The 26,493-nt window shown below is 41.3% G+C and overlaps 1 protein-coding gene across 5 annotated transcripts in view; it reads right to left on the reverse strand.

Moving 5' to 3' along the window:
- Positions 1-26,493, reverse strand: part of csk (C-terminal Src kinase) — a 133,460-nt gene that overhangs the window by 64,961 nt on the left and 42,006 nt on the right. Inside the window, exon 2 of one of the 5 annotated variants that reach the window (XM_041178469.1) lies at positions 19,549-19,622. The exons of the other annotated variants lie outside the window; for them this stretch is intronic. Within the exon in view, the coding sequence (XP_041034403.1) occupies positions 19,549-19,622 (74 nt within the window). The remainder of the gene's footprint in view (positions 1-19,548; positions 19,623-26,493) is intronic. 5 annotated transcript variants of the gene reach the window in all.

Below are 26,493 nucleotides of genomic sequence, written 5' to 3' on the forward strand. Positions count from 1 at the left end.
TCAAAAATTCAGCCATACTCCTGTACTTTAAGTTAACAAAGCAGCCTTAACGATTCCCAGGTACAAAAGGAAAATGTTTTCAAAAACTCATGAACTATTGTATAAAACAGCTCAAAATGGAATAAGCAACTAGAATTCCCAACATAGCCTAGCCTGTGTTAAATTTATTGCTTAATGGCCTTTTAAAAACCATGATGCAAAGGTTGTTCCCTTATTTGCCAGGGTGGGCAGTAGCACTGGGGTTAAAGCAAGTTGTAGAATCATATGTGTATTAGTAGAGCCACTGGCAGAAGATGGATCATACCATCAAGCTTTGGTATGGGATAAACTTTGAGTGGTACAGGGCTGGGACACAACATCCTGAGGAAAACCTTCAACAGATGTTCTCCTTAACCCCATGAGAAAATTTTTGATCTTTCACATAAGCATGTTTTACAGCTTCAGCCAGAATCCTGGGCCAAATCCTTTGAATGCCAATCAGTGCCTGAAGAATTCTGTACACATGAACATCTCAATAGCAGACAAGATTGAATCCACAGGATTGGGCCTTAGGCTAACCAAAGTTCCAAGTAAAGGAACGATCTGCCAGCAGTTTTAATGCCACTGTCTATGATTTTTTATCTATAAATTCAATTTTCCTGGTGTTGACTTTTGCTGGAACCTAGCTTCATTCTGTCAGCAATGCTCCAACAATGTGTTCAAGTGCTACTTCTCCATGAATGAGGTCAAGACATTGAGAAATAACAATTTATTCAGCTATGGCAGGGGGCAGAAATTCTGTCGAAGGGTCATGAGGACTCGAAACGTCAACTCTTTTCTTCTCCGCCGATGCTGCCAAACCTGCTGAGTTTTTCCAGGTAATTCGGTTTTTGTTTTGGCAGAAACTAATGTCTGACTTGTACTCACCCAAGATTCCACTGATCAGCTGACACAACAGAGATCTGCCTACATTCAATAGGTTTCTTTTGCCCTCCCCCTCCCGGCCACTGCCTAAATCAGGCTTGAAACTTGCAGCTCACAAATCTGAAGTCAGAATGGTACAGAAGGATTTTAAAAATCCATTTACTGTAGGAACAAATTAACATGAAATGTTAGCCTTTCAGCAGTCCGCTTCATAGTAGCCAATCACTTCCAACTGATAGCTGCAATCAAACACAATGCCTCAGAATAAATGCAACATTTTCCCTCTCCTCACAATACTGAATGTTCTACTTCCATATTACAGTATATAGCTAGCAGCAAATTAATGTGTGCACATTAATCATCTACTCAAAGGGGCCGTAACAAAAAAACTACTAATACAGTACAAATTACATAATGCTGCATACTACAGAACATAGATCACAACTGAAACAGGGAATCCTTTCACTAACATGACCAATGACCCGACTAATTTCATGAGTGCAGTGTGTGGCATGGGGCTTTTCACAGTAGTTTCTTCCCTCCCCCAAAGCAATTACAGACAGCACTTTTGTATGAGTACACTGCTCCACAGGGTACAGTACCCAAAAGTGCAGATCAATTGTGGAGCAATTTGAAAAAGTGCAAAGCAGACTCAATAAACCTTGACTGGCTATGGTGGGGTAAGGCAAGATAGGTCTGTCTGGTCCCTTTAAATATATACATCATGGACAGTTTATCAAATGTATTAATTATTTAAACACAGGCATAATAAATCTGAAATGTGTTTTGACAATGTTTAAGCCTTAAGCCTCGTTCAAGGAACAATGTTGCTTGGGGTTTGTGGAGAGGGAAGAGGAATTATATTGGCGGCTCCATGTAGTAATAATCTATGCATTCAAAACAGCTCATTTTATAATTTCATTATATTATAACCCTACACAAGTTATTCCCCTGTGCTTGACATAACTAGTCTCAGACACCCTCTCATCAAGGGAATAGTATATTGAGGTTATGTTACTGGATCAGTAATCCAGAGCCAAAACCATACTAATGCAGACATGACTTAAAATCCAACCATAGCATGTACAGGATTCAAGCTTAGCTAATAATATCTGAAATTTAAAAAACTAGGATTAGGAACGGTGACCACATAACTACCAACATATCATAAAAATCTAACTGATTCACTAATTTCTTTCAGAGACAGAAACTCACCATCCTCACCTAATCTGCCTCCATACCCACAGCAACCTTTCTGGCTCTTAGCTGCATTCTGAAAGTCTAGCAAACCATTTTGTTAAGGGAAATTAGGGATGGGCAATAATTTGCCAGCAATGCCAACAGTTCATGAATGAATTTTTAAAATAACTTATTTTACTCAGTATTCTCAATTAGGAACATAAACAGGAACAGGTTACTCAGCCCTTTGAGCTGCTCCACAACTCAATAAAATCAAAACTGACCTCTACCTCAACTACATCATCCAAGCAGAAAACAGACTAGGAGAATTAATTTCATGATCTATATTATATTTCAAATACATTACACCTCATTTTACAGTGCTGAGAAAAATTGAAGTGTCAGCAAAGACCCAGCTTTTTAAAATAAAAAGATTTGAATCCCCATTAATCCGACTGCAGTTTGAAATTCTCTTCCTATGAACCCTTTCTTCAAGTGAGATAACCACATGAGCATAGTGACTTTGTTTAAAAGGAAATGCCATTTAATTGCTAACAAACAACCCAATGGCCTGCTTTTCAAGCAAATGGCAAACACAAGATTGATGGCTTCCCATTTGTCAAAGTGAGACTGCTTTTCACATCAAACAGGAAGAGGTAAATGAATCAAGTATTAAGCAACTGTAGGATTAATAGGTAAATGAACAGCCTAAGGCATTCTTACTGTTAGTATACCACCTCAATCCATTGAGTAAAATCTGCTTTGGGTTTGAAATGTTTAATGATAAAGTCATTTATACTAGATCCACAAAGGGAATTGGGCTGCATGCAATACATTGAGTATAACTCATATGCTGATTGGCTTTTGAAATATACTTGAAGTACAATTAAATTATAATAATTAGTCATCATCCATGAAACAGAAGCTACAGCTGTGCATTTGCACTAAAAATACACTTACAAGGAGGAACTGAAAAATGTGTTTAGAAATGTATTTTTTTAAATTAGCATTGAATGCTCAGTTTCTGATAGCCCATTAGCATGTGTACACAAGGTTGCATTTTGTCCTGTGAACTTGGCATAAATGAGAACTTTCCTGAATAATCTACTGCATCTGGTCAATATTACACTTGGCAGTCACAAACAAAATTGCAAAGCACTTTTACATTTCCTGAACCAGTTCTGAAAACATTGAATGACCAAGACTAGAAAAATTCTGCTTGGTTTTGTTGAATTTTCCCTTTGTGCGAAGTGTGATTGAACCCTCCAAAAAAACCCTCCAGAAGTGAGCACATTGTCAAATCTTCCCCTCAACTAAACTATGAAAAGCAGCATGAAAACACAATTACATAAACCGTTAAAGGGAATCAAAATCTATATGACTTACAGGACAGAAAATCATAAGACCATAACACGTAGGAGCAGAAGTAGGTCATACGGCCCATTGAGTCTGCTCCGCCATTCAATGAGATCATGGGTGAACGGATAATCCTCAATTCCACTTTCCTGCCTTTTCCCCATAACCCTTGATTCCCTTACTGATTAAAAATCTGTCTATCTCAGCCTTGAATATGCTGAATGATCCAGCCTCTGCAGCCCTCTGTGGTAAATAATTCCACAGATTCATTACCCTCAGAGAAGAAATTCCTCTTCATCCGTCTTAAATGGGTGACCCCTTACTCTGAAATTATGCCCTCTGGTCCTAGATTCTCCCACAAGGGGAAACAACCTCTCAGCATCTACCCTGTCAAGCTCTCTAAGAATCTTATATGTTTCAATAAGGTCACCTCTCATTCTTCTAAACTCCAATGAGTACAGGCCCAACCTACCCAAGCTCTTCTCATAAGAAAATCACTCCATCCCCAGGAACAACCTAGTGAACCTCCTCTGGACTGCCCTCAATGCCAGTATATCTTTCCTTAGACAAGGGGGCCAAAATTGTTCACAGTATTCTCAGTATGGTCTAACTAGTGCCTTGTATAGTTTTAGCAAGACTTCCTTATTTTTATACTCCATTCCCTTTGAAATATAAGCCAACATTCCATTTGCTTTCCCTATTACCTGTTGAACTTGTATGTTAGCTTTTTGGGATTCATGCACAAGGACTCCCAAATCCCTCTGTGCTGCAGCCTTTCTCCATTTAAATAATATTCAGCTCCTCTATTCTTCCTGCCAGAGTACATAATCTCACATTTTCCCACATTATATTCCATCTGCCAAGCTTTTTCCCCACTCATTTAACCTGTCTATATCCCTCTGTAGACTCATTGTGTCATCCTCACCAATTGCTATCCTACCTATTTTTGTGTCATCCACAAACTTGGCGATAGTACATTCACTTCCCTCATCTAAGTCATTAATATGTAAACCATAAATAAGTGAGGTCCCAGTACGGATCCTTGTGGCACTCCACTAGTTATAGGTTGCCATCCCAAAAATGCCCCCCTTATCCCAACTCTGTCTTCTATTAGTTAGCCAAACCTCTATCCACGCTAATATACTGTCCCCAACACCATGGGCTCTTATCTTACTAAGAAGCTTTATGTGCGGTACCTAATCGAACATCTTTTGGAAATCCAAATATATTGCATCTACTGGTTCCCCTTTATCTATCCTGCTTGTTACCACCTCAAAAGAATTCTAATAAATTTGTTGGGCATTATTTCCCTTCATGAAGCCTTGTTGACTTAGCTTGATTAGATTATGTATTTCTAAATACTCTGCTATTACATCTTTTAAAACAGACTCCAACATTTTCCCAATGACAGATATTAAGAAATCAACCTTCTTGCCAATGCAAAACAATCCATAATGATGTGTAGATTGTTAATATTTGCCTAAATGAACCATGGAACCAGGTTGTGTCAATATTAAAAGTTTGAGGAGAGGGGATGTGGGAGAGTTACTTGAAAACAATTAATCTATTTCTTAAATGCATCAAGGCTAGCAAAAACACACAGCAGTTGTTGATACCAGATGCAATTTTCATAGTAAATTATCTTGACAAACTGCTTTTGTCCATTTCCTATACATTAATATATTAGGGTTCTATATTCCAACATGCCAGCACCAAACATCTTCCCCCTCATCTCCCTGTCAGCAATCCATAGGGACCACTCATTCCATGATATCCTGGTTTGGTCCTCCACCACCCCCAATATCTCATCCACTTCTCACAGCACCTTCCAATGCAATCGCAGGGAAGTGTAACGCCTGCCCCTTTACCTCCTCACCATCCAAAGCCCCAAACACTCCTTCCAGATGAAGCAATAATTCACTTGCACTTCTTTAAAGTTAGTCTACTGCATTCATTGCTTGCAATGTGGCCTCCTTTACACCGGGGAGACTACTTTGCAGAACACCTTCGCTCAGTCTGCAAGCTTGACCCAAGCCTTCCTGTTGCTTGCCATTTCAATTCACCATCTTGCTCTCAAGCCCATATTTCTCTCCTCGGCCTGTTACAGTGCTCCAGTGAAGCCCAATGAAAACTGGAGGAACAGCATCTCATCTTCTGATTAGGCATTTTACAGCCTTCTGGACTTAACATCAAGTTCAACTACATCAGATCATGAACCCTGTCCTCCATTTTGATTTTTTCCCCAACTCCCTCCCCCTACAGGGCCAGTCTATAACTTGTTCTTATGTTTTGCTTTCAGAGCGCTGACCCTTGTTCTGCTACCTGATCGTTATACCATTATTAGCACCTACCTTAGGCTTTAACACTATTACTACTCCCTTTGTCCTGTGTCCATGACATCTTTGCCAAATCTCTCCTGAGCGCCCACCTATCCCTGACCTATTTTGCTCCACCCTCTCTCCTTAACAGTATAAAACCTACCATATTTCTACTGCTCTTCAGCTCGAAAGGATAGTCATAAGGACTCAAAACATTAACTGTTTCTCTCTCCACAGATGCTGCCAGACCTGCGGAGTTTTTCCAGTATTTTCTTTTTATGCTATATTTAGAATTAGTTTAGAATGTATTTGAGAAACAAATGAAGGAACATGTTAAAATTAACAATAAATGAAGATAATGTATGGAAGAATATAGCATCAGATTATGTAATGTTAAACACATATGTTCATCAGGAAATACAAAATTAAATTAAATTCAAATGAAGCAGTTAATTTAGAACACAGGCCATTTTAACTTGCCAGACAATTTCTTCAAGACTTAAATTTTTTAAATTTTCTCTCAAAATCTACAACATTGACGAAGGATGCTGTGAAGCTTCTCATTCTTTTCAATTAGATTGTTTGATGTCACTTTAATTTCTAAATCCTTACATTTCAAGTGGAAATTCTGCTAATATACTATGAATCCCCTCTCCACAGGACAAAATAGGTGTACATATACACCTATTCACCAGAAGAGCTCTGTAATGGGGATTCTAATTTCATTGAAAAATCATTTCAGTAAATCACCAGAATTATTTTACATCAATGCCATTTCCTGATAAGCAAGCGATTCCACAAAATATAGCTAATAGCAACTGAAGATGGTAGGAATGATCAAAGTGGAGTGCTGACTGATGATTCCAATGTTGCGCAATTTTAGTCACAAAGCTGATTGGATAGCTGTATCATTTGGGCTTGAAACCAACCTCTTTGATCGGCTTTTGGTCACCTGTCAGCTTTTGGCTGCGTCATTTTTGCATGATAACACTTTTAATGTTAAAGGTGCTATGTAAATGTAATTTGTTGAACATACATTCCACTTTTAACCTATTAAGCAATCAGGTCACAGGATCTTAACAACTCAGTTCTTTGAAATGAATAGTTGCTAAATATTGAATGCTCTATTGCCCCTCAGACCACTGTGATACAGCATTTCATTCAATTCACCAAGAGCTAAGCAGAGCTGGGAGCCTCCGATTTGATTCAGAAAATGATACCCACTTCACAATCCACTCCTTGTCAACAATGTCTCACTATCCAAAATGAACAGTCAACATTTAAGTCAGGCTCCTAATGAACTCATGACCACTCTTTTACTGTCCCTTTCTTGTTCAGCCGGTGCAAAGTTTGAAGTCAAAAAATTCAGACTGCAAGAGAAAAGTGGCAAGTCTTAATTTCAATCATCTTAGCCTCAATCTTCTTAACTGTCCCGGTAGACCGATCGTGTCAGCTTGCTCCTGCCCCACAGAACTCATTTCGCGTTATCTTGACTCCTTTCTCTCTCCCCTTGTCCAGTCCCTTCCCACCTACATCCGTGATTCCTCTGACACCTTATGTCACATCAACAATTTCCAGTTCCCTGGTCCCAACTGCTTCCTCTTCACCATGGACGTCCAATCCCTCTACACCTCCATCCCCCACCAAGATGGTCTGAGGTCCCTTGGCTTCTTCCTCGAACAGAGGCCCGAACAATCCCCATCCACCACTACTCGCCTCCGTCTGGCTGAACTTGTTCTCACACTGAACAATTTCTCCTTCAACTCCTCTCACCTCCTCCAAATAAAAGGTGTGGCTATGGGTACCCGCATGAGCCCCAGCTATGCCTGTCTCTTTATGGGGTATGTGGAACATTCCTTGTTCCAGTCCTACTCTGGCCCCCTCCCACAACAACTCTTTCTCCGGTACATCGATGATTACTTCGGTGCTGCTTCATGCTCTCGTCAGGACTTGGAAAAATTTATTAATTTTGCTTCCAATCTCCATCCCTCCATCATTTTCACGTGGTCCATCTCTGACACTTCCCTTCCCTTCCTTGACCTCTCTGTCTCAATCTCTGGTGATAGACTGTCCACCAATATCCATTGCAAGCCTACCGACTCCCATAGCTACCTTGACTACAGCTCCTCACACCCCGCTTCCTGTAAGGACTCCATCCCATTCTCTCAGTTCCTTCATCGCCGTCGCATCTGTTCCGATGATGCTACCTTCAAAAACAGTTCCTCTGACATGTCCTCCTTCTTGCTTAACCGAGGTTTTCCACCCACGGTCGTTGACAGGGCCCTCAACCGTGTCCGGCCCTTCTCCCGCGCATCCACCCTCACGCCTTCTCCTCCCTCCCAGAAACATGATAGGGTCCCCCTTGTCCTCACATATCACCCCACCAGCCTTCGCATTCAAAGGATCATCCTCCACCATTTCCGCCAACTCCAGCATGATACCACCACCAAACACATCTTCCCTTCACCCCCCCCTGTCAGCATTCCATAGGGATCGTTCCCTCTGGGCACCCTGGTCCACTCCTCCACCACCCCCTACTCCTCAGCCCCCACCTATGGCACCACCCCATGCCCACGCAAAAGATGTAACACCTGCCCCTTCACTTCCTCTCTCATCGTCCAAGGGCCCAAATACTTCTTTCAAGTGAAGCAGCATTTCACTTGCATTTCCCCCAACTTAGTCTACTGTATTCGTTGCTCCCAATGCGGTCTCCTCTACATTGGAGAGACCAAACGTAAACTGGGCGACTGCTTTGCAGAACACCTGCGGTCTGTCCGCAAGAATGACCCAAACCTCCCTGTCGCTTGCCATTTTAACACTCCACCCTGCTCTCTTGCCCACATGTCTGTCCTTGGTTTGCTGCATTGTTCCAGTGAAGCCCAACGCAAACTGGAGGAACAACACCTCATCTTCCGCCTAGGCACTTTACAGCCTTCCGGACTGAATATTGAATTCAACAACTTTAGGTCTTGACCTCCCTCCTCCATCCCCACCCCCTTTCTGTTTCTTCCCCCTTCCTTTTGTTTTTTTTCCAATAAATTATATCGATTTTTCTTTTCCCACCTATTTCCATTATTTTTAAATATTTTTATATCTTTTATGCACCCCCCACCCCCACTAGAGCTATACCTTAATTCCCCAACCATCCATTCTTAATTAGCACATTCATTTAGATATATATCACCAACTTCAACACCTATGTGTTCTTTTGTTCTGTTGTCTGTGACATCTTTTGATGATCTGCTTCTATTACACACATACAACCTACAACCACACCTCCCCCCCACCCCACAAACACACCTTAAACCAGCTTATATTTCACCCCTTTCTTAGATTCACTCAAGTTCTGTCGAAGGGTCATGAGAACTCGAAATGTCAACTCTTTTCTTCTCTGCCGATGCTGCCAGACCTGCTGAGTTTTTCCAGGTAATTCTGTTTTTGTTTTGGATTTCCAGCATCCGCAGTTTTTTGTTTTTATCTTAATTCCAATCTTAACCATTTTACAGTACTACAATAATTGTGCCATTCAGTTCCTCTCCTCTTCCTTAGTGCTGGCAAGATCCAAAAAAGACCACCTGCCACACACTCCCTCGACTCTCAAACCACTACCCATGAAATCAGTTCACCACCTCTCAGGACCTCAAAACTATAGACCCCTCATTGTGGTAGTGTCAGGCCTCAAATTCAGCTCCAAGGTGGAACCTAAGCCAATTTGGGAGCAAGAGTCAGCACATTTATAAGTAGAGCAAACTGAATCTACCTCAGACAATTACATACTGTTGCCTTAAGATTCATGTGGCTGATTGATTGCTTTGAAGTTCAAAAGAACTTCCTGCTACTGTACAGGAAGTCAATCTACCCCAAACAGAAACTAAATTCTACCAATTCAATCCCTGCTTGCCGCTGTAAAAGTCACCATTTAAGTTTCAAAAACTCAGATGCAATTGGACTCTTGGAGGAGACCAAGGGTTTGGGGAGGGGTTTGGGGATGCAGAGCAGATCTTTGTAATAGCTCAGATTTCTTTTGCATTATTAAACAGTATGACTTTCACATGAACAGGAATTTGCCACTGTTTTACTGATGATCGCCATCTTCTAACACGAACAATACAAGCAAGAGCAGGCATAAATTGTACATGACAGCATTAACAAACCACAAAATATTGAAGCATGGCCATATAAAGTAATTTGCTTAAAACAAACTGAGGCTAAGAGGCAAGACAAAATGTGTTAGTGATTTTTTGAAACCACACAAGAGGAAATGATGTTACTTAGGTTTACAATGTGAATCGAATGTACTGCTTAGTCAAGTGCTTGTTCCAATTCACCAGCCATCCAGAAAACACCTGCTTCCACAAAACCTAGTAATAATGATCGATGCCTTATGCTCATTAAACCATTTCATACTCAAGTTAGAAAAGTGAACGGAGAAATAGAACTTCAAATCAGCACCAACGCCTGGAACAAAGATTGGATTCCCCCGAGCCTGTTCTGCCAAATAGCTGACTGATCTAAATTCTAGCTTCCTCTTTGGTTTCTTAATCCTGAACACTCTTGCCTATCAGAAATCAGCACTGGAATACAAGTGTTACACAGAGCTCAGAAACTGATTCCATGCTCACTTTGCTCTATAGATATTACATCAGCATAGGCAGTGGTACAACCTATTGTTGCCAAAGCTAATTTTTTTTAAAAAACAATGAAATTATGCTTTACCTATGAAGTAAATGTCTTTGGTTAGATAGCCCATCTCAATAGCAATCATATCTTAGATATTTTAGTTCCTTTCTCCCCAGGCATCTACTGGTACGTATCTATCTTTAAAATAACTCCAAACCACCCCATTTAAATTTCAATTCAAACCCAATTTAATCACTCCAAGATGTCCTCATTTACTCCCACTTTTAGCTCAATTCACCTCTGTTGTAAACTATCTCCAACTGGATGCTGCACAAAGATGAATAATTACAAGCGGAGTGCAGCTGAGGTAACTGAGTGCAGATTTGGAGTTTGGGGAAAGGGAGAGTTTGGGGAAGGAGGTATTTGTTTCCTTTTCCTATCTTTCTCATGCTGTAGGAATTGGTTCTTGCTCTACTACACAGAAAGGAGCTAGCTGTTTGGTCAGTATCTGGTAAGTGGCTAAGTTCTACTCTATCCCTAAAGTTTAAAATTGTACACAAAAGTAGTGGCAAAATTAATGAAATATATAAAAAAGCAACATAAATAAGTGATTAATACAATTAAGTGATTGTTTAAAATACATGAAGAATGGCAGGATAGGTGATGTGTCAAAGCTGTAGCATGTGGGAGCTCCCTGGATAACATTGTGATCCAGGACAAATGCATCTGCAGTAAGTGTTTGTCGCTTGAGGAGCATCAACTCAGAGTCATGAGCTGGAGGCTGAGCTGTAGACTCTGCGACACATCAGGTAGGGGGTAGGGGGCAGGAAATTACCTGGATACTTTTCACCAGGGAACAGTCACACCATTTAGGATAGGATCTTCCGATTTGGTCAGTGGCCGGGGGGCAGGAGGGTGCGACTGAGAGTGAGGCAGGTAAGGGGGCCCAGAGGGCAGGAGTGCAGGCATGTGAGCCTCTGCAATTGTCCAGAAGGTCTGAGGTTCTCTCAGCTTGTTTGAATGAGAGCAGGGGCTACAGGGTGGATGAGCAAACTGACCATGTCAACATGGTACAGGAAAACATTCCAGTGGGGGGAACAAAGAGGAACATAGTGGTAGTAGGAAACGGTATAGTGAGGGGATAAAAGCAAAAAACTGCAGATGCTGGAAATCCAAAACAAAAACACCTGGAAAAACTCAACAGGTCTGGCAGCATCTGCGGAGAGGAACACAGTTAATGACGCGAGTCCAAATGACCCTTCAACAGAACGAAGTAAAAATAGAAGAGAGGTGAAATATAAGCTGGTTGGGGGGAGGGGGGGGGGGGGGGATGTGAGATGGATAGAGGGCCAGTGATAGGTGGAGATAACCAAAAGATGTCACAGACAAAAAGGACGAAAGAGGTGTTGAAGGTGGTGATATTATCTAAGGAATGTGCTAATTAAGGGTAGGAAGGACAAGGAAGGTACAGATAGCCCTAGTGGGGGTGGGGTGAAGTAATCGAAAAAGGCTAAAAGGTAGAGATAAAACAATGGATGGAAATACATTTAAAAATAATGGAAATAGGTGGGAAATGAAAAATCTAAAAAATCTATTGGAAAAAAACAGGGGGGGATGGAGGAGGGAGTTCATGATCTAAAATTGTTGAACGCAATAGTCAGTCCTGAAGGCTGTAAAGTGCCTAGTCAGAAGATGAGATGCTGTTCCTCCAGTTTGTGATGAGCTTCATTGGAACAATGCAGCAGGCCAAGGGCGGACATGTGGGCATGAGAGCAGGGTGGAGTGTTGAAATGGCAAACGACAGGGAGGTCTGGGTAATGCTTGCGGACAGACCGAAGGTGTTCTGCAAAGCGGTCACCCAGTCTCCGTTTGGTCTCTCCAAGATAGAGGAAACCGCATTGGGAGCAACGAATGCAGTAGACTAAATTGAGGGAAGTGCAAGTGAAATGCTGCTTCACTTGAAAGGAGTGTTTGGGCCCTTGGACGGTGAGGAGAGGGGAAGTAAAGGGGTAGGTGTTGCACCTTCTGCGGTTGCATGGGAAGGTGCCTTGGGAGGGGGTTGAGATGTACGGGGTGATGGAGGACTGGACCAGGGTGCCCCGGAGGGAACAATTCCTGCAGAATGCCACCAAGGAGGGTGAAGGGAAGATGTGTTTGGTGGTGGCATCATGCTGGAGTAGGCGGAAATGGCGGAGGATGATCCTTTGAATGTGGAGGCTGGTGGGTGATAAGTGAGGACAAGGGGGACCCTATCATGTTTCTATGAGGGAGAGGAAGGTGTGAGGGCAGATGTGCGGGAGATGAGCCAGACACGGTTGAGGGCCCTGTCAACGACCGTGGGTGGAAAACCTCGGTTAAGGAAGAAGAAAGACATGTCAAAGGAACTGTTTTTGAAGGTAGCATCATCAGTACAGATGCGACGGAGGCAAAGGAACTGCAAGAATGGGATGGAGTCCTTACAGGAAGCAGGGTGTGAAGAGCTGTAGTCGAGGTAGCTGTGGGAGTCGGTAGGCTTGTAGTGGATATTGGTGGACAGTTTATCACCAGAAACTGAGACTGAGAGGTCAAGGAAGGGAAGGGAATGTCAGAGATGGACCATGTGAAAATGATGGAGGGGTGGAAATTGGAAGCAAAATTAATAAATTTTTCCAGGTCCAGACGAGAGCATGAAGCAGCACCAAAGTAATCATTAATGTACCGGAGAAAGGGTTGTGGGAGGGGGCCGGAGTAGGACTGGAACAAGGAATGTTCCACATACCCCATAAAGAGACAGGCATAGCTGGGGCCCATGTGGGTACCCATAGCCACAAGTGAGAGGAGTTTAAGGGGAAATTGTTCAGTGTGAGAACAAGCTCAGCCAGACGGAGTCGAGTAATGGTAGATGGGGATTGTTCAGGCCTCTCTTTGAGGAAGGAGTGGAGAGCCATCTGACTATTCTGGTGGGGGATGGAGGTGTAGAGGCATTGGACGTCCATGGTGAAGAGGCGGCAGTTGGGGCCAGGGAACTGGAAATTGTTGATATGATGTAGGGTGTCAGAGGAATCACGGATGTAGGTGGGAAGGGACTGGACAAGGGGAGAGAGAATGGAGTCAAGATAGTAAGAAATGAGTTCCGTGGGGCAGGAACAGGCTGACACGATCGGTCTGCCGGGACAGTCCTGTTTGTGGATTTTGGGTAAGAGGTAGAAGCGGGCCGTCCGAGGTTGGGAGACTATCAGGTTGGAAGCTGTGAAAGGAAGATCCCCAGAGGAGATGAGGTCAGGAACAGTCCTGGAAACAATGGCTTGATGTTCAGTGGTGGGGTCATGGTCCAGGGAGAGGTAGGAGAAAGTGTCTGCGAATTGACGCTCAGCCTCTGCGAGGTAGAGGTCAGTGCACCAGACAACATCAGCACCACCCTTGTCAGTGGGTTTGATGACAATGTCAGGGTTGGACCTGAGAGAATGGAGTGCAGCAAGTTCAGAGAGAGACAGGTTAGAGTGGGTTAGAGGAGCAGAGAAATTGAGATGACTAATGTCACGCCGACAGTTCTCAATGAAAAGATCAAGAGAAGGTAAGAATCCAGAGGGAGGGGTCCAGGTGGAGGGAGAATATTAGAAGTGGGTAAAAGGATCCGTTGAAAGGGGAGAGGATTCCTGCCCAAAGAAGTGAGCACGGAGACGAAGACGGCGGAAGAAAAGTTCAGCATCGTGCCGAGCCCTAAATTCATTGAGATGAGGGCGTAAGGGTATGAAACTAAGTCCCTTCCTGAGCACTGAACGTTCAACGTCGGAGAGGGGAAAGTCAGGGGGTATGGTGAATACACGGCCGGGGCTGGGATTGGAAGACGGGATGGGGACGGAGTATAGTGAGGGGGATTGACATTGTTCTCTGTAGCAAAGAGCAAGTCCAGATGGCTGTGTTGTCTGCCTGGTGCCAGGGTCTGGGACATCTGCTCAGGGCTGGAGTAGAACTAGCAGTGGGAGTCAGTTATACAGCACAGAAATAGGCCCATCGTATCGGTGCCGGCCATCAAGCACCTATCAATTCTAATCCCATTTTCCAGCACTTGGCCCATAGCCCTGTATGCTATGGCATTTTCAAGTGCTCATCAAAATACTTGTTAAATGTTGAGGGTTCCTGCCTCTACCACCCCCTCAGGCAGTGTTCCATATTCCAACCACCCCTCTGGGTGAAAAAATTCTTCAAATCCCTCTAAATCTCCTGCTCCTTACCTTAAATCAATGCCCTCTGGTTATTAACACCTCCACTAAGGGAAAAAAAGTTTCTTCCTATCTATGCCCCTCATAATTTTGTATACCTCTATCAGGAATCCCTCAGCCCTCAGAGGGGGAGGGTCCAGTTGTCGTGGTCCATATAGGTACCAATGACATAGGTAGAACTAGGAAAGCGCTTCTTTGTATAGTATGAGGAGCTTTGCACTAAATTGAAAATCAGAACCTCAAAAAGTTATAATCTCTAGGCCACATGCAAATTGGCATAGGGTATATAAAATTAGATGAATCCATGGCTCAAAAACTGGTGTGGGAGAAGTGGGTTCCTGTCTGTGGGGCACTGGCACCAGTACTGGGTAAAGTCAGAGCTGTATCATTGGGAGGGTCTACACCTGCACTGGGCTGGGACCAGTGTTCTTTCGAACTTCATAACTAGGGAAGTGGAGAGGGTTTTAAAAAGATGTAGTGGGGGCAAGGAATCAAATGTGGAAAGGTGTGGCATATCAAGAGTAGAGACAAGGAAAATAGTTATATGGGAAATGAAGGTTGGAGAATGGCTGGAAGGGGCAGAGAGATAAAACCTAAGAATACACAAAGAATCAGGAGTAGATGTCACAAAGATAACAGAAAGGCTAAAGGCGCTATATCTGAATGCACATAGCATTCACAACAAAGTAAACAAATTGATAGCGCACAATGAAGTAAATAAATATGATCGGATAACCATTACAGAGACCTGGCTGCAAGATGACAAAATTGGGTCCTGAATATTGAGGTGTATATGACCTTCAAGAAAAATTGGAAGCTAGGTAAAGATGGAGCGGTAGCACTATTAATCAAGGATGATGACATTTGTGCAACAGTTAGAGATGACCCTGGTTCAGGAGATCAGGATGTAGAATCGGTTTGGGTGAAGATGAGGAATTGCAGGGGAAAGAAGTCACTAGTGGGAGTGGTCTACAGGTCTCCTAACAGTAACTATAGTGTAGGACAAAATATACAAGAAATATTGGTGCAAAAAAATGCTGGAAAAACTCAGCAGGTCTAACAGCATCTGCAGAGAGAGAAAACAAAAGAATTAACGTTTCTAGTCCATATGACTTCTTCAGAGCAGAAATATTGGTGCTTGTGATAAAGGGGCAGCAATAATCATGGGTGATTTTAATCTACATATAAACTAGGAAAATCAGATTGGCAGTTGTAGCCTGGATGAGGAGTTCATAGAATGCTTTCAATATAGTTTCTTAGGGCAGCATGTTCTGGAATCAGCCAGAGCACAGGTTATTAGATTTGGTATTGTGTAGTGTAACAAGATTAATGAACTCTAGATAAAGGCACCCCCAGGTAGCAGCGACCAGAATATGATTGAATTTTACATTCAGTTTGAAAGGGAGAAGAGTGGGTCTAAGACTAGTATTTTAAACTTGAATAAGGGCAACTATGTGAGCATGAAAGCTGAGCTAGCTGAAGTGAACAGGGATACTAGGCTAGGGGATAGATCAATACAGAAGCAATGGCACACATTTAAATGAGATTTTTCAGAATACTCAGAATAAGTATATTTCCACTATAAAAGAAAATTTCTAAAGGGGGACCCACCATCCATGCTTAACTAAAGTAGTTAGAGAAAGTATGAAACTTAAGGAAAAAGCATTTAACTGCATAAAGATGAGTAGCAGGTCATTTGCGCTTGTGTTCAGGGAAAGGATCAAAGTGCAGTTTTCACCTGGACAACTCGCGTTTACAGCCTGGAAACAGCATCCAGTCATTGTTGCAATGAGAGCTGCCAACATTGGTGGGATGTATTCCTGGAGGCTTGGTCACATTATTGCTTTATCACAGTTTGCAAATGTTATTGGATTTACGTCATAAAAAAACTAAGAGTCCTTGGTAGTTGAGCGGCTTTGTTCTCAGAATTTAAAAAATGTTCTTGCTCACTGGCAGGTATGGACTTGTTTCAGGTGGAGGACAAAGAAACTGGAATTTTCCAGTGTCCTCTTGAATTATTTTCGCACCAGCCACACACACTGCTCTCTCTGCCAGAAAAGGCTGTGCTCTGATCTTCCACCAACACTTCCAAGAAATCCAAGTGGGCGTTTCCTTACAATCTCAAAGAGGAGCATAAAATGACACTGCAAGTCACACACACTAATCTGTAATTCTGGATAGCTGGCAGCTCTACAGCTGATTTATCTGGCATGCCACCCATCTCTTCCCTGGTCTTAGCATATTCAACAAGCATCTCTGGGGCAGTAACTAAAAATCAGTGTGCTCTGGATATTGCTGTGCCTATTGCTCTAGAGACACTTTTCGCACACCAATGAAAAGAAAAACTTCCCTTTAAGAAGTGGCACACTGATTTGAAGTGGCAGCAGGACTGCTGGATATCCTTCCTCCCAGGTTACAGACAAAATGATCACCTGAACTAGATGACCAAAATTAAATAAGTGGATCAGAGCATCCATTCATGTCAAATGGGTGCTGTGGTACATAGGTGATCTGCTTTCATGATCCAGCCATTTTGGAGAGATATATCCAAAATTGTAAAAAAAAAAGCAACACACCAGTCATAGAACTTGCTCATTAGGGGAGTTCTTCATATGTGTCACATTTCTATTGAGCCAAACACCTTGAGTTGAAATGAGTTGAATCTATTTCATAAAGATGGAAGGGATTTTCAAATGCTATACTGCACGGTAGCAGTTGGAACTGATCAGGAGCTGAGAAACACCACCTTTTAATTAAATCCAAAAACAATATTTGCAGTCATTGAATGATAATTCATCCTAAAGCGTTCTCATTAAAATCCAATTTCATGCTACTTCTGACTCAGCTAGTCAGTTCCTTATCCAAGCACCTCACATTCAGTTGACTCCTAAATAAAATGCAACAGGCTTTTACAACCTCACAATTATGACAAAAATTTTCATGCTTCTTTTCAGAGTTTCATTATTTTAATCAGTACACAAAATGAGAGATTAGATCTTCTCCCCACATGTTTTCAAGTAGAACAGCTCAAAATTGAAAAAGCATAATATTCCACAGTCATAGGTGTCAGCCTTTGCACAGATATAGCTCTTGTCTCCGTCAGTTCATGAGTTCGAGCTCCACTTTAGAGAAGGAGTGTATAACCTTGGCTGACATTTCAGTTCCATACTGAGGGAGTGCTTCAATAGATACTTGTATTTAAAAAATGCCTTTAACATAGTCAAAAATCATATAGCATTTTACAGGAGCATCAAACAAAATTCCACACAAAGTCATAAGATACTAGTGTAGGTCAAAGTAGTAGATTGTCAGGAACTTCTTAAAAGGGTTAGTGGAGAGGTTTAGACAGGGCATTCCAGAGCTTAGGGGCAAGGCGTCTTAAGGTATGGATGTAACTTGAGGGGCAAAGGAAATCAGAATGCTCAAGAAGCCAGAGTCAGAAGAACACAAACTTCTCAGCCAGGAGGAGCAAGAATGTAGGGAGAGATGGAGGAGGTTACAAAGATGATGAGAAGCAAAGGCATGAAGGGATTTGTAAATAAGGATGAGGTTTCTAAATTGCGTGTTCTCGGACCATGTGAGGGACAAATGTACGTCAGTGAGTATGGGTGCAAATGGATGAACACAGCTTGGTGTGAAGCAGGGTGCAGGCAGCAGTGCTGCAGTCGGAGATGGCATCTTGGGGGATGAGACTTTAAACTGAAGCCCCATCCGCCCTAGCAGGTTGACAAAAAAAAAGGGGCTCTAGGGATCTTTTGAAAGAGGGCTCCAGGGATCTTTTGAAAGAGGGCTCCAGGGATCTTTTGAAAGAGGGCTCCAGGGATCTTTTGAAAGAGGGCTCCAGGGATCTTTTGAAAGAGGGCTCCAGGGATCTTTTGAAAGAGGGCTCCAGGGATCTTTTGAAAGAGGGCTCCAGGGATCTTTTGAAAGAGGGCTCCAGGGATCTTTTGAAAGAGGGCTCCAGGGATCTTTTGAAAGAGGGCTCCAGGGATCTTTTGAAAGAGGGCTCCAGGGATCTTTTGAAAGAGGGCTCCAGGGATCTTTTGAAAGAGGGCTCCAGGGATCTTTTGAAAGAGGGCTCCAGGGATCTTTTGAAAGAGGGCTCCAGGGATCTTTTGAAAGAGGGCTCCAGGGATCTTTTGAAAGAGGGCTCCAGGGATCTTTTGAAAGAGGGCTCCAGGGATCTTGCTTTCTCTGAGCAAGAGTGCCAAATCAGATTATCTGATCACTTATTTCATTGCTGTTGTGACTTGTGCAATTTGGCTGTCCTACTTTCTTTCATCACCATACTGACTACACTTGAAAAGTACCTCCATTGACTTAAGCACTTAAGGACATCCTACATCATGAAAGTTGGTGACCAAGAAATTTGTTCTGGGATTCTATTGTCATGGTTACGTTGTATCCTCAGAATAGGCCTGGCCTTTGCTGTTGCATGTTTGAAATCAAATAGGTAATACATGTGGGTTCAGGGAGAGATGCAGAAAAATAAATCCTACCACTCTATAGCCTAGTGAGCTGCATCTGTGAGCTTTAACGTCACAAATGTGCTCCCAAGATCAAACTGGGACGTGGAATATCATAATATAAAAACTTCCAACTATACAAGACACCAAAACCCACAATTTTATCCTAAGAGTAAATATAACACTGTTTTAATGTTTCTAGTTAACTTCCACTTCAAAATGTCACAATACCACTTTGCACTTTATATTACTGACATGTAATTTTCAAATTCAATGGAATATTACAGCAACAAAATAAGGCAAAAATGGAACATGCAACATTGACAGTGTTACATTTTGCATAAATTGAAAACCGTCTGTGGCAGCTTCTTTTGAGAAGCTGTCAACCCATCGGATTCAATGTATTCCCTTAGCTACTTAACTGTACACATCCTGAGCACCGTCTTGATGCACCAATATCAAACTGCAACTGTGAAACTAGCCATACAAAAAAAATCCGCAAACCTTACAATCTGCCAGTTCCCTGACTTGCAATTAAAATCCTGTCTTTCATTTTGTGTGTGCCGATTAGTTGGCAACTGAAATGAAAACAAAAAAATTACTTTCTCCACATGAAATCATGCATCAATTACAATTATGGTTTGATACCAGGGGAGCTAATATATACATGCAGCCAGTGTGCCTTAAAATCTGATATGCAAATTACTTTGAAGCATCCAAATTCCTACTTCCTTATTCAGGCTGTTTTAATAAAAATATTGTAAAATTCCATTTACTTCTGAATATTATTAAAAAACCTTGAATTGGCTGTTTGCTGTACTATTAATAATACAGCTGCTTCTGTATCAATACGGAAACTGAAATGTTTAAGCACAATATTTCAGTGTTAATCCTCAGATCAGCAATGGTTGAATTGGGTTTTACCAGAATTTACACAAAACCATCGCTAAATCTGCCTTTTTCATCATTCATTCTACAAAATTCACCCTCCCCTATAAATTCAGGATCGCTCCAGTCCTCAACTTGCCCCTCACCCTGCAGACTGCAAGCAGGAATTCTTATTCCATATTTGTTCTGGCAGATCAGAAATCCATACCTACCCTGCATCCTTGCTTGCCCTTCAAAGCATCCTGAAGGCTTTGCTTTCTGACTATGTCTTGCCTCCCACATTCCTACTTTCTACTTTCTGGACAATGCCTGTCCCTTGGCCACTATCTGTAAAGCCTACATCATTTGGGTGAGGAGCGTTACACAAACACAAATAGTAGCTGCTCCTGATATGTTTAATGTAAATGCATCATGGCCTATATTGCTGAATCTATACATTAAATATCTTTCATTTGGCGTGTACTTCTTGTTCACAAACCCTGTTTCCTGTCAGACATTTTGTTTAGGGTTTTATGTCAGTGCTTCCCATAATTGATGTTACAGCAACAGTTGCAATTTAGTTGCAGGCTTTAGTGAATAGAAAGCTTTGTTGAGTTGAAATTTCCTTCCCAACTCAGCTGCCATCTTGCTTTTTACTGATCATGAGAAACACAATGAGCAATTTACTTATCTGAACGGTGCCTATACATTACTGAACTGAAATATCCCAAGATTGTCAATAAGAATTTTTTTTATCCCTTTATATCTCAAACAGGCAATAGCTGGTTCAATGGAGTCGGACATTTTCTGCTCAAAATATGCATATAACACATATAAACCATTTTACAATCTTGTGTTAATGTTCATTTTTCACAATCCATCTTCAAATTATGCAAATCCTTGCAAAATGCACCTTATTTCAAAAGGACCTTCAAAACATGAATCCCAAATGCATTCCTTCAACTACCACCACCAATCCGACGTTAATTTCTCTGCGCTATCCTGCACAATATAATCCTGAGGCTATTTCCTCCCATTCATCAGAAAAATCAAGCAGCCAGCCTCTTGCTATCGTCACCACCTGCAGTTTTTCATAATATGAAGACAGCCAGCTGAGTCTATGTCCCAAAAGTATAAACATAATGAGAATTGGCTGCTCTTGCATTTATTGGATTCAAACATAATACACTATGCCCATTCTGAATCTGAGAGGGAGAAGATTAGGTTATATAGGTGGCCCCAAGACCACTAAAATGGGGGAGAACAGTTTCAATTCTTCCAATTAGCTACGAGAGATGATGCACTATAACTGAACAGTGAGCCAGGGAGCTGAGGGGAAAGGGAAACTGCTAGAGAACAGCCGTAGTGGTCAGAGGAATTCTGCAGGTCCAACAGCCTCAGAGGACACTAATACACCAAGCATTTCCAAAATCACAAAGGCAAGTCTTCTAACAACCTCAAGAGCAGCTGGCACTGTCTTTATGTTTTTGGGAAGTAGATTAAGAGAAAAGGTGGCATCATCTGGTCTTATGATTTTTAAATTAATAATCATTTACAATATAACATCTTATTTCCAAACTTGAGTTCATCAAGTCATCAGACTAATTTTTAATATATTTTTAGACTTGCAGGCATGTCATTTCTGTATACTTAATATTTTTTGCAATGAGGGCATCTTCTATAAATTGGGACAAAGGTGAGTCAATATCTAAAGGAAGCAACTCACTCTCTCAAAACTTTGAAAACCACTGCTGTATTAAAAAAAACTTCAACAGGGTGGACAAACCAATTCTGCGAATAACCTTGATAGGTAGTAACATGCACAGCACTTAAATTAATACTTGCTCGAAACAACAACCTATTTTTCACTTCATCCTTTTTCAGCTTAATTTTGAAACATGAACAAGGGATGAAATTGCATGTTTATAATTTAAAAAGCTGTACAGTTGTACATACATTGAATGCTAAAGATTACAGCTTGGTTCTGTCATGAAATCAATGAAGTTTAACAAATGCACTTGTTCTGTTAACTTCTACACTCAATCATAATAATAGAAAGCCTTGCTAAGAGTTTGATCTCCACCTTTATTCTTCAAGCTTGCTTCCCACCATCTTGAACCCCAAATACTTGCACAATAACCTTGTTCCCATGTGAAGCAGACCTTAATACACACTTCATGCCTCAACCTACATATATCAACTGAAGAGCTAGAATAGCACGTTGTCCCTGAAATGCAGTTTCAAAAATTTGAGATGACTGGGAGAATGCTAGAGAAATTTCTATGACGCTAGATTTCTATCAACTAGATACATTCCAGTTAATTATAGTCATTATTTTTCTTAGTTCATGTGGCAGTTTAATTGCTAACAAATGACTTGCGATTTCTAACAGTGCAATTGTTAGAGGGGCTGGGCATTTCTTGTAACATACTGATGTGCCTTTAGACATTCAAAATTATATGCTATATCAAGCCTTGGCAAGAGAAAGTGTTGCTGGAAAACTGGTAAAGGTGGCTCTGAACAGAGACTTGTGCAAAAGTTAACTTAAATTCCTATATTAGAGATTGGTTTTTCCTCTGACCTTCAAATCAAACCTGCAACAGCGCAATATATAATGTTACATAAGCTACATCCAAACTTCACCCATAAATTCACTTAGACACACATCTGGCAGAAATCAACTGACAGTAAAATAGCAGGAATTAGGCTTACTTCAGCAAAATCAATATAAAAATTAGGCCAATTATGCCACTTCCACTAGGGGGTCAGCTACCTCAGTACAAAACCAGGATTAAAGCAGAGGTCTTTCTGGCTCAATGACACACCATTGCAGCCTGTTTCTGAGCCATCAAGTAGACATACTACAGAACATTAAGACATCACTGACTACGAATTGTTGCTCATGCATTTGAAAGGCTTTATATGATGCTGAAGGTTTTATGTTCCGTATTTCAGTTATACTACTGTGGAAAAGTCTAGTGATATCCTGAATGAAAGCAAAGTCAAATGAAACTTTCCTGCACTCCACTGGTGGCCAAAGAAGCACGAGTGGAGACGTCAAAGAAAATCCTGACCTCTTCACCCTCACTATCGGGTAAATACTTTGTGGGGGATTTTGGGAGGGGAGGTAGCGGGGATGGAACAGAGAGTGGGAGTGGGGGAGAAAGCAAAGAAACCTATTAACATTGTATCACACTACAATTCATGTCCAATTACCTTCAGACCACTCAATATTCAGATTTGAACATGCTTTCCTGAATGATCTGGCCAGATCTCATTTAGGTCAGGCAAAGCAACACAGACTACAAGTAAAAACATCAACATTATCTATGCTGAAATCTTGAGATCTAACAAGTTAACTACAGTCATTCATTGTTCCTTTAAAGCTGCTGTTTGAAAAGTTTAATCTTCAACTTCCATGAGTATAATAGGTGACAAAACCCAAGAGCTGTTTTGTGAACACCATGCTGTTGCATAAAACTTTTACTTTAAAAGATTAGAGATCAAAATTCAAATCATTATCTACCTGTTGAAATTTTACTAAATTCCAGGTAACATTAAATTATAAACAATCACATTAATATTTTACTTTAGTCCAGCCCAAGTGCAACATTTAAAATACCGAAATAAAAACAAAATGCGGGAAAGACTCAACAGGTCTGGCAACTCTTCCTCTCTCCACAGATGCTGCCAGACCTGCTAAGTTTTTCCAGCATTTTGTGTTTTTATTTCAGATTTCCAGCATCCGCAGTATTTTGCTTTCATTTAAAATACAGAGACAGGATATGTCCTACGAAGATATGGAGTTGTGGTCCAAGTTTAATTGTCAAAGGAATTCGCTCCACATGCCTACAAACTGTCTTTAGGCATTCTTAATATAGCTTCTCATTGTATTATTCAATGCTGCAGGTTGAATTTATGACTAGATGTGAGTAGACAGTAAAAATGTTTATTATAAATATTATAAAATCATATGAACGATGTTAACGGCTGTAAAAAGGAATGTTAAAAATTGACATTGTAGAGGCTGAATTGAATATAGCCCATCAAAAAAGGACTTGCAAATTCTGCAGAAAGCTGTTTCAGCAACAGATTACAACATCACTAAAGTACAAGTGGAAAAACAAGTTTGGTGGGGGTAATTTATGTCACATCCAAGTCAAATAGAATATTGTGTCACAGTTCAAACACAGTCTATAAAGTGATCACTAACCATCACGAAATGGCCTTGGGGACATTCCATTTGCAGTGCTTGGCATTCCAAATATTCAGTAACCACCATAAGCTTGAGTGGATCACAAATAGTCATGAACTATAATATCGTTTCTAGGTTATAACTATATTTTAATACTAATCTCCTTTGACAAATTAGCGTAGATGACATGACTTTGCCCCAAAACTTATTTCCAGCCAGAACTCGAAGAAAGATCAATAAAAACAACTGAAAGATATATTAGCTTTCATAATGAAAGATCACACTGAGAAAGGTTTAACCCCTTGAGTTACTAGCTAAACTGACTGGCTAACTCAGTCTCAGCACTGGTGGCATGCAACACAACTATGTCACAATGATCACCTAAAATGGAAATCCAACTTCCAAATTAATGTAAAAGCAAAATACCATGGATGCTGGAATCTGAAATTAAAAAAGCTGCTGCAAATGCTCAGCAGATCAGGCAGCACCTGTGCAGAGAAACAGGGTTAATGTTTCAGTTCAAGATGACCTATCATCAGATTTTTTTGGTTTTATTCCGTTTTAATACAACTGAATATAGCCATTCTATCCTTACAGTGCAGGAGGCGGCCATTCAGCCCATTGATCTCTGAAAGAGCATTCCACCTAGTCCCACTCTCCTGCCTTATCCCTGTAACCTTGCACATTCTTCAGGTAGCAATCCAATTCCCTTTTGAATACCTCGATCAAATCTGCCTCCACCTTTCTTTCAGGAAGTTTGTTCCAGCCTCCAGCCACCCTCAGTGAAAAAAATTTTTCCTCGACACATTTACTCCTTTTGCCAATTTTTTTGAATCTGTGCCCTCTGGTTCCTGATGTTCACGAGTGGGAACAGTTTCTCACTATTTACCCTGTCCATACCCCTCAGGATCTTGAATACCTTTATCAAGTACCCTCTCAGCCTTCTTTTCTCCAAGGAAAACAGCCCCAGCCTCTCCAATCTATCCTCATACCAATAGTTCTTCATCCCAGGATCATTCTTGTGAATCTCCTCTGTACTCTCTCCAATGCCTTCACATTCTTCCTCAAGTATGGTGCTCAGAACTGGACGCAGTGCTCCAGATGAGAACTAACTAGTGTCTTATACTAATTCAACATGAATTCCTTAGTCTTGTACTCAATGCCCCTATTAATAAAACATAAGATACTATATGCTTTATTAACTGCTCCCTCAACATGCCCTGCCACATATACACCAAGGTCCCTCTGTTCCTGCACCTCCTTTAGAGGCTCTCCCTTTATTTGATAACGTCTCACCATATCTTCCCTGCCAAATCAAATCACCTCACTTCCCTGCATTGAACTTCATCTGCCCAATTCACCAAAATGTCTATGTCCTTTTGAAGTTCAAGAATATCCCCATCACAGTTGACATTTCCAATCTTCGAATCATTTGCAAATTTTGAAATCATGCCCTGCACACCACAGTCTAGGTCATTAATATATATCACTACAAATCTTCCTCCAATCTGAAAAACAACCATTTATCACTACTGTTTCCTGTCACTCAGCCAATTTCTTATCCAAGTGCCTACTTTCCCTTTTAGTCCATGACCTATAGTTTTGCTCAAAAGTCTGTTGTGTGGCACTGTATCAAATGCCTTTTGAAAATCCACATACACCACATAGCAGCATTTCCTTCATCAACCTTCTGTTAAGTCCTCAAAAAATATCAGCAAGTTAGTTCAACATGATTTTCCCTTGATGAATCCATGCTGGCTTTCCTTAATTAATCTGCACTTGTCTAAGTGATTATTGATTGTATCCTGGACTGTAGTTTCCCGAAGTTTCCCTACCACTGAAGTCAAACTGACTGTCCTGTAGTTTCTGGCTTTATCCTTGCACCCCTTTTTGAACAAGGGTGTAACATTCGCAATTCTCCAATCCTCTGGCATCTCCCATATCCAAGGAAGACTGGAAGATTATAACTAGGTACCTCTGCAATTTCCACCGACTTCCCTCAGTGCCCTTGGATGTATCTCATCCAGTCCCGGTACCTTATCTATTTTAAGTAAAGATAGCCTCTCCAACACCACCTTCCTCTCAATTGTAAGTTCTTCTAGAGTAGCAAGCTCTTCCTTTTCACAAAAAGGCAGTGCAGTGGTTCCCAACAGCTTATTGAGCAGCCAAACATACAATGATCACACATTCAATCTTAGGTGTGCGCTGAGTGGCATAACGTTGGACAATGGAAAAGTTAGTCACAGCAAACTTGGCAACAGCTGAGAAGGGGATAAAGTTGGTCTTAAAAGAAGTGGCTACAGAGAAAGTAGATGCATAGGTTATAATCTTCCAAAATTCCTTAGATTCTGCAAGGGTCCCAGTGGGTTGGAAAATAGCTAAAGTAA

This window comes from Carcharodon carcharias, chromosome 32 (assembly GCF_017639515.1).
Source record: "Carcharodon carcharias isolate sCarCar2 chromosome 32, sCarCar2.pri, whole genome shotgun sequence".
Taxonomy (NCBI): domain Eukaryota; kingdom Metazoa; phylum Chordata; class Chondrichthyes; order Lamniformes; family Lamnidae; genus Carcharodon; species Carcharodon carcharias.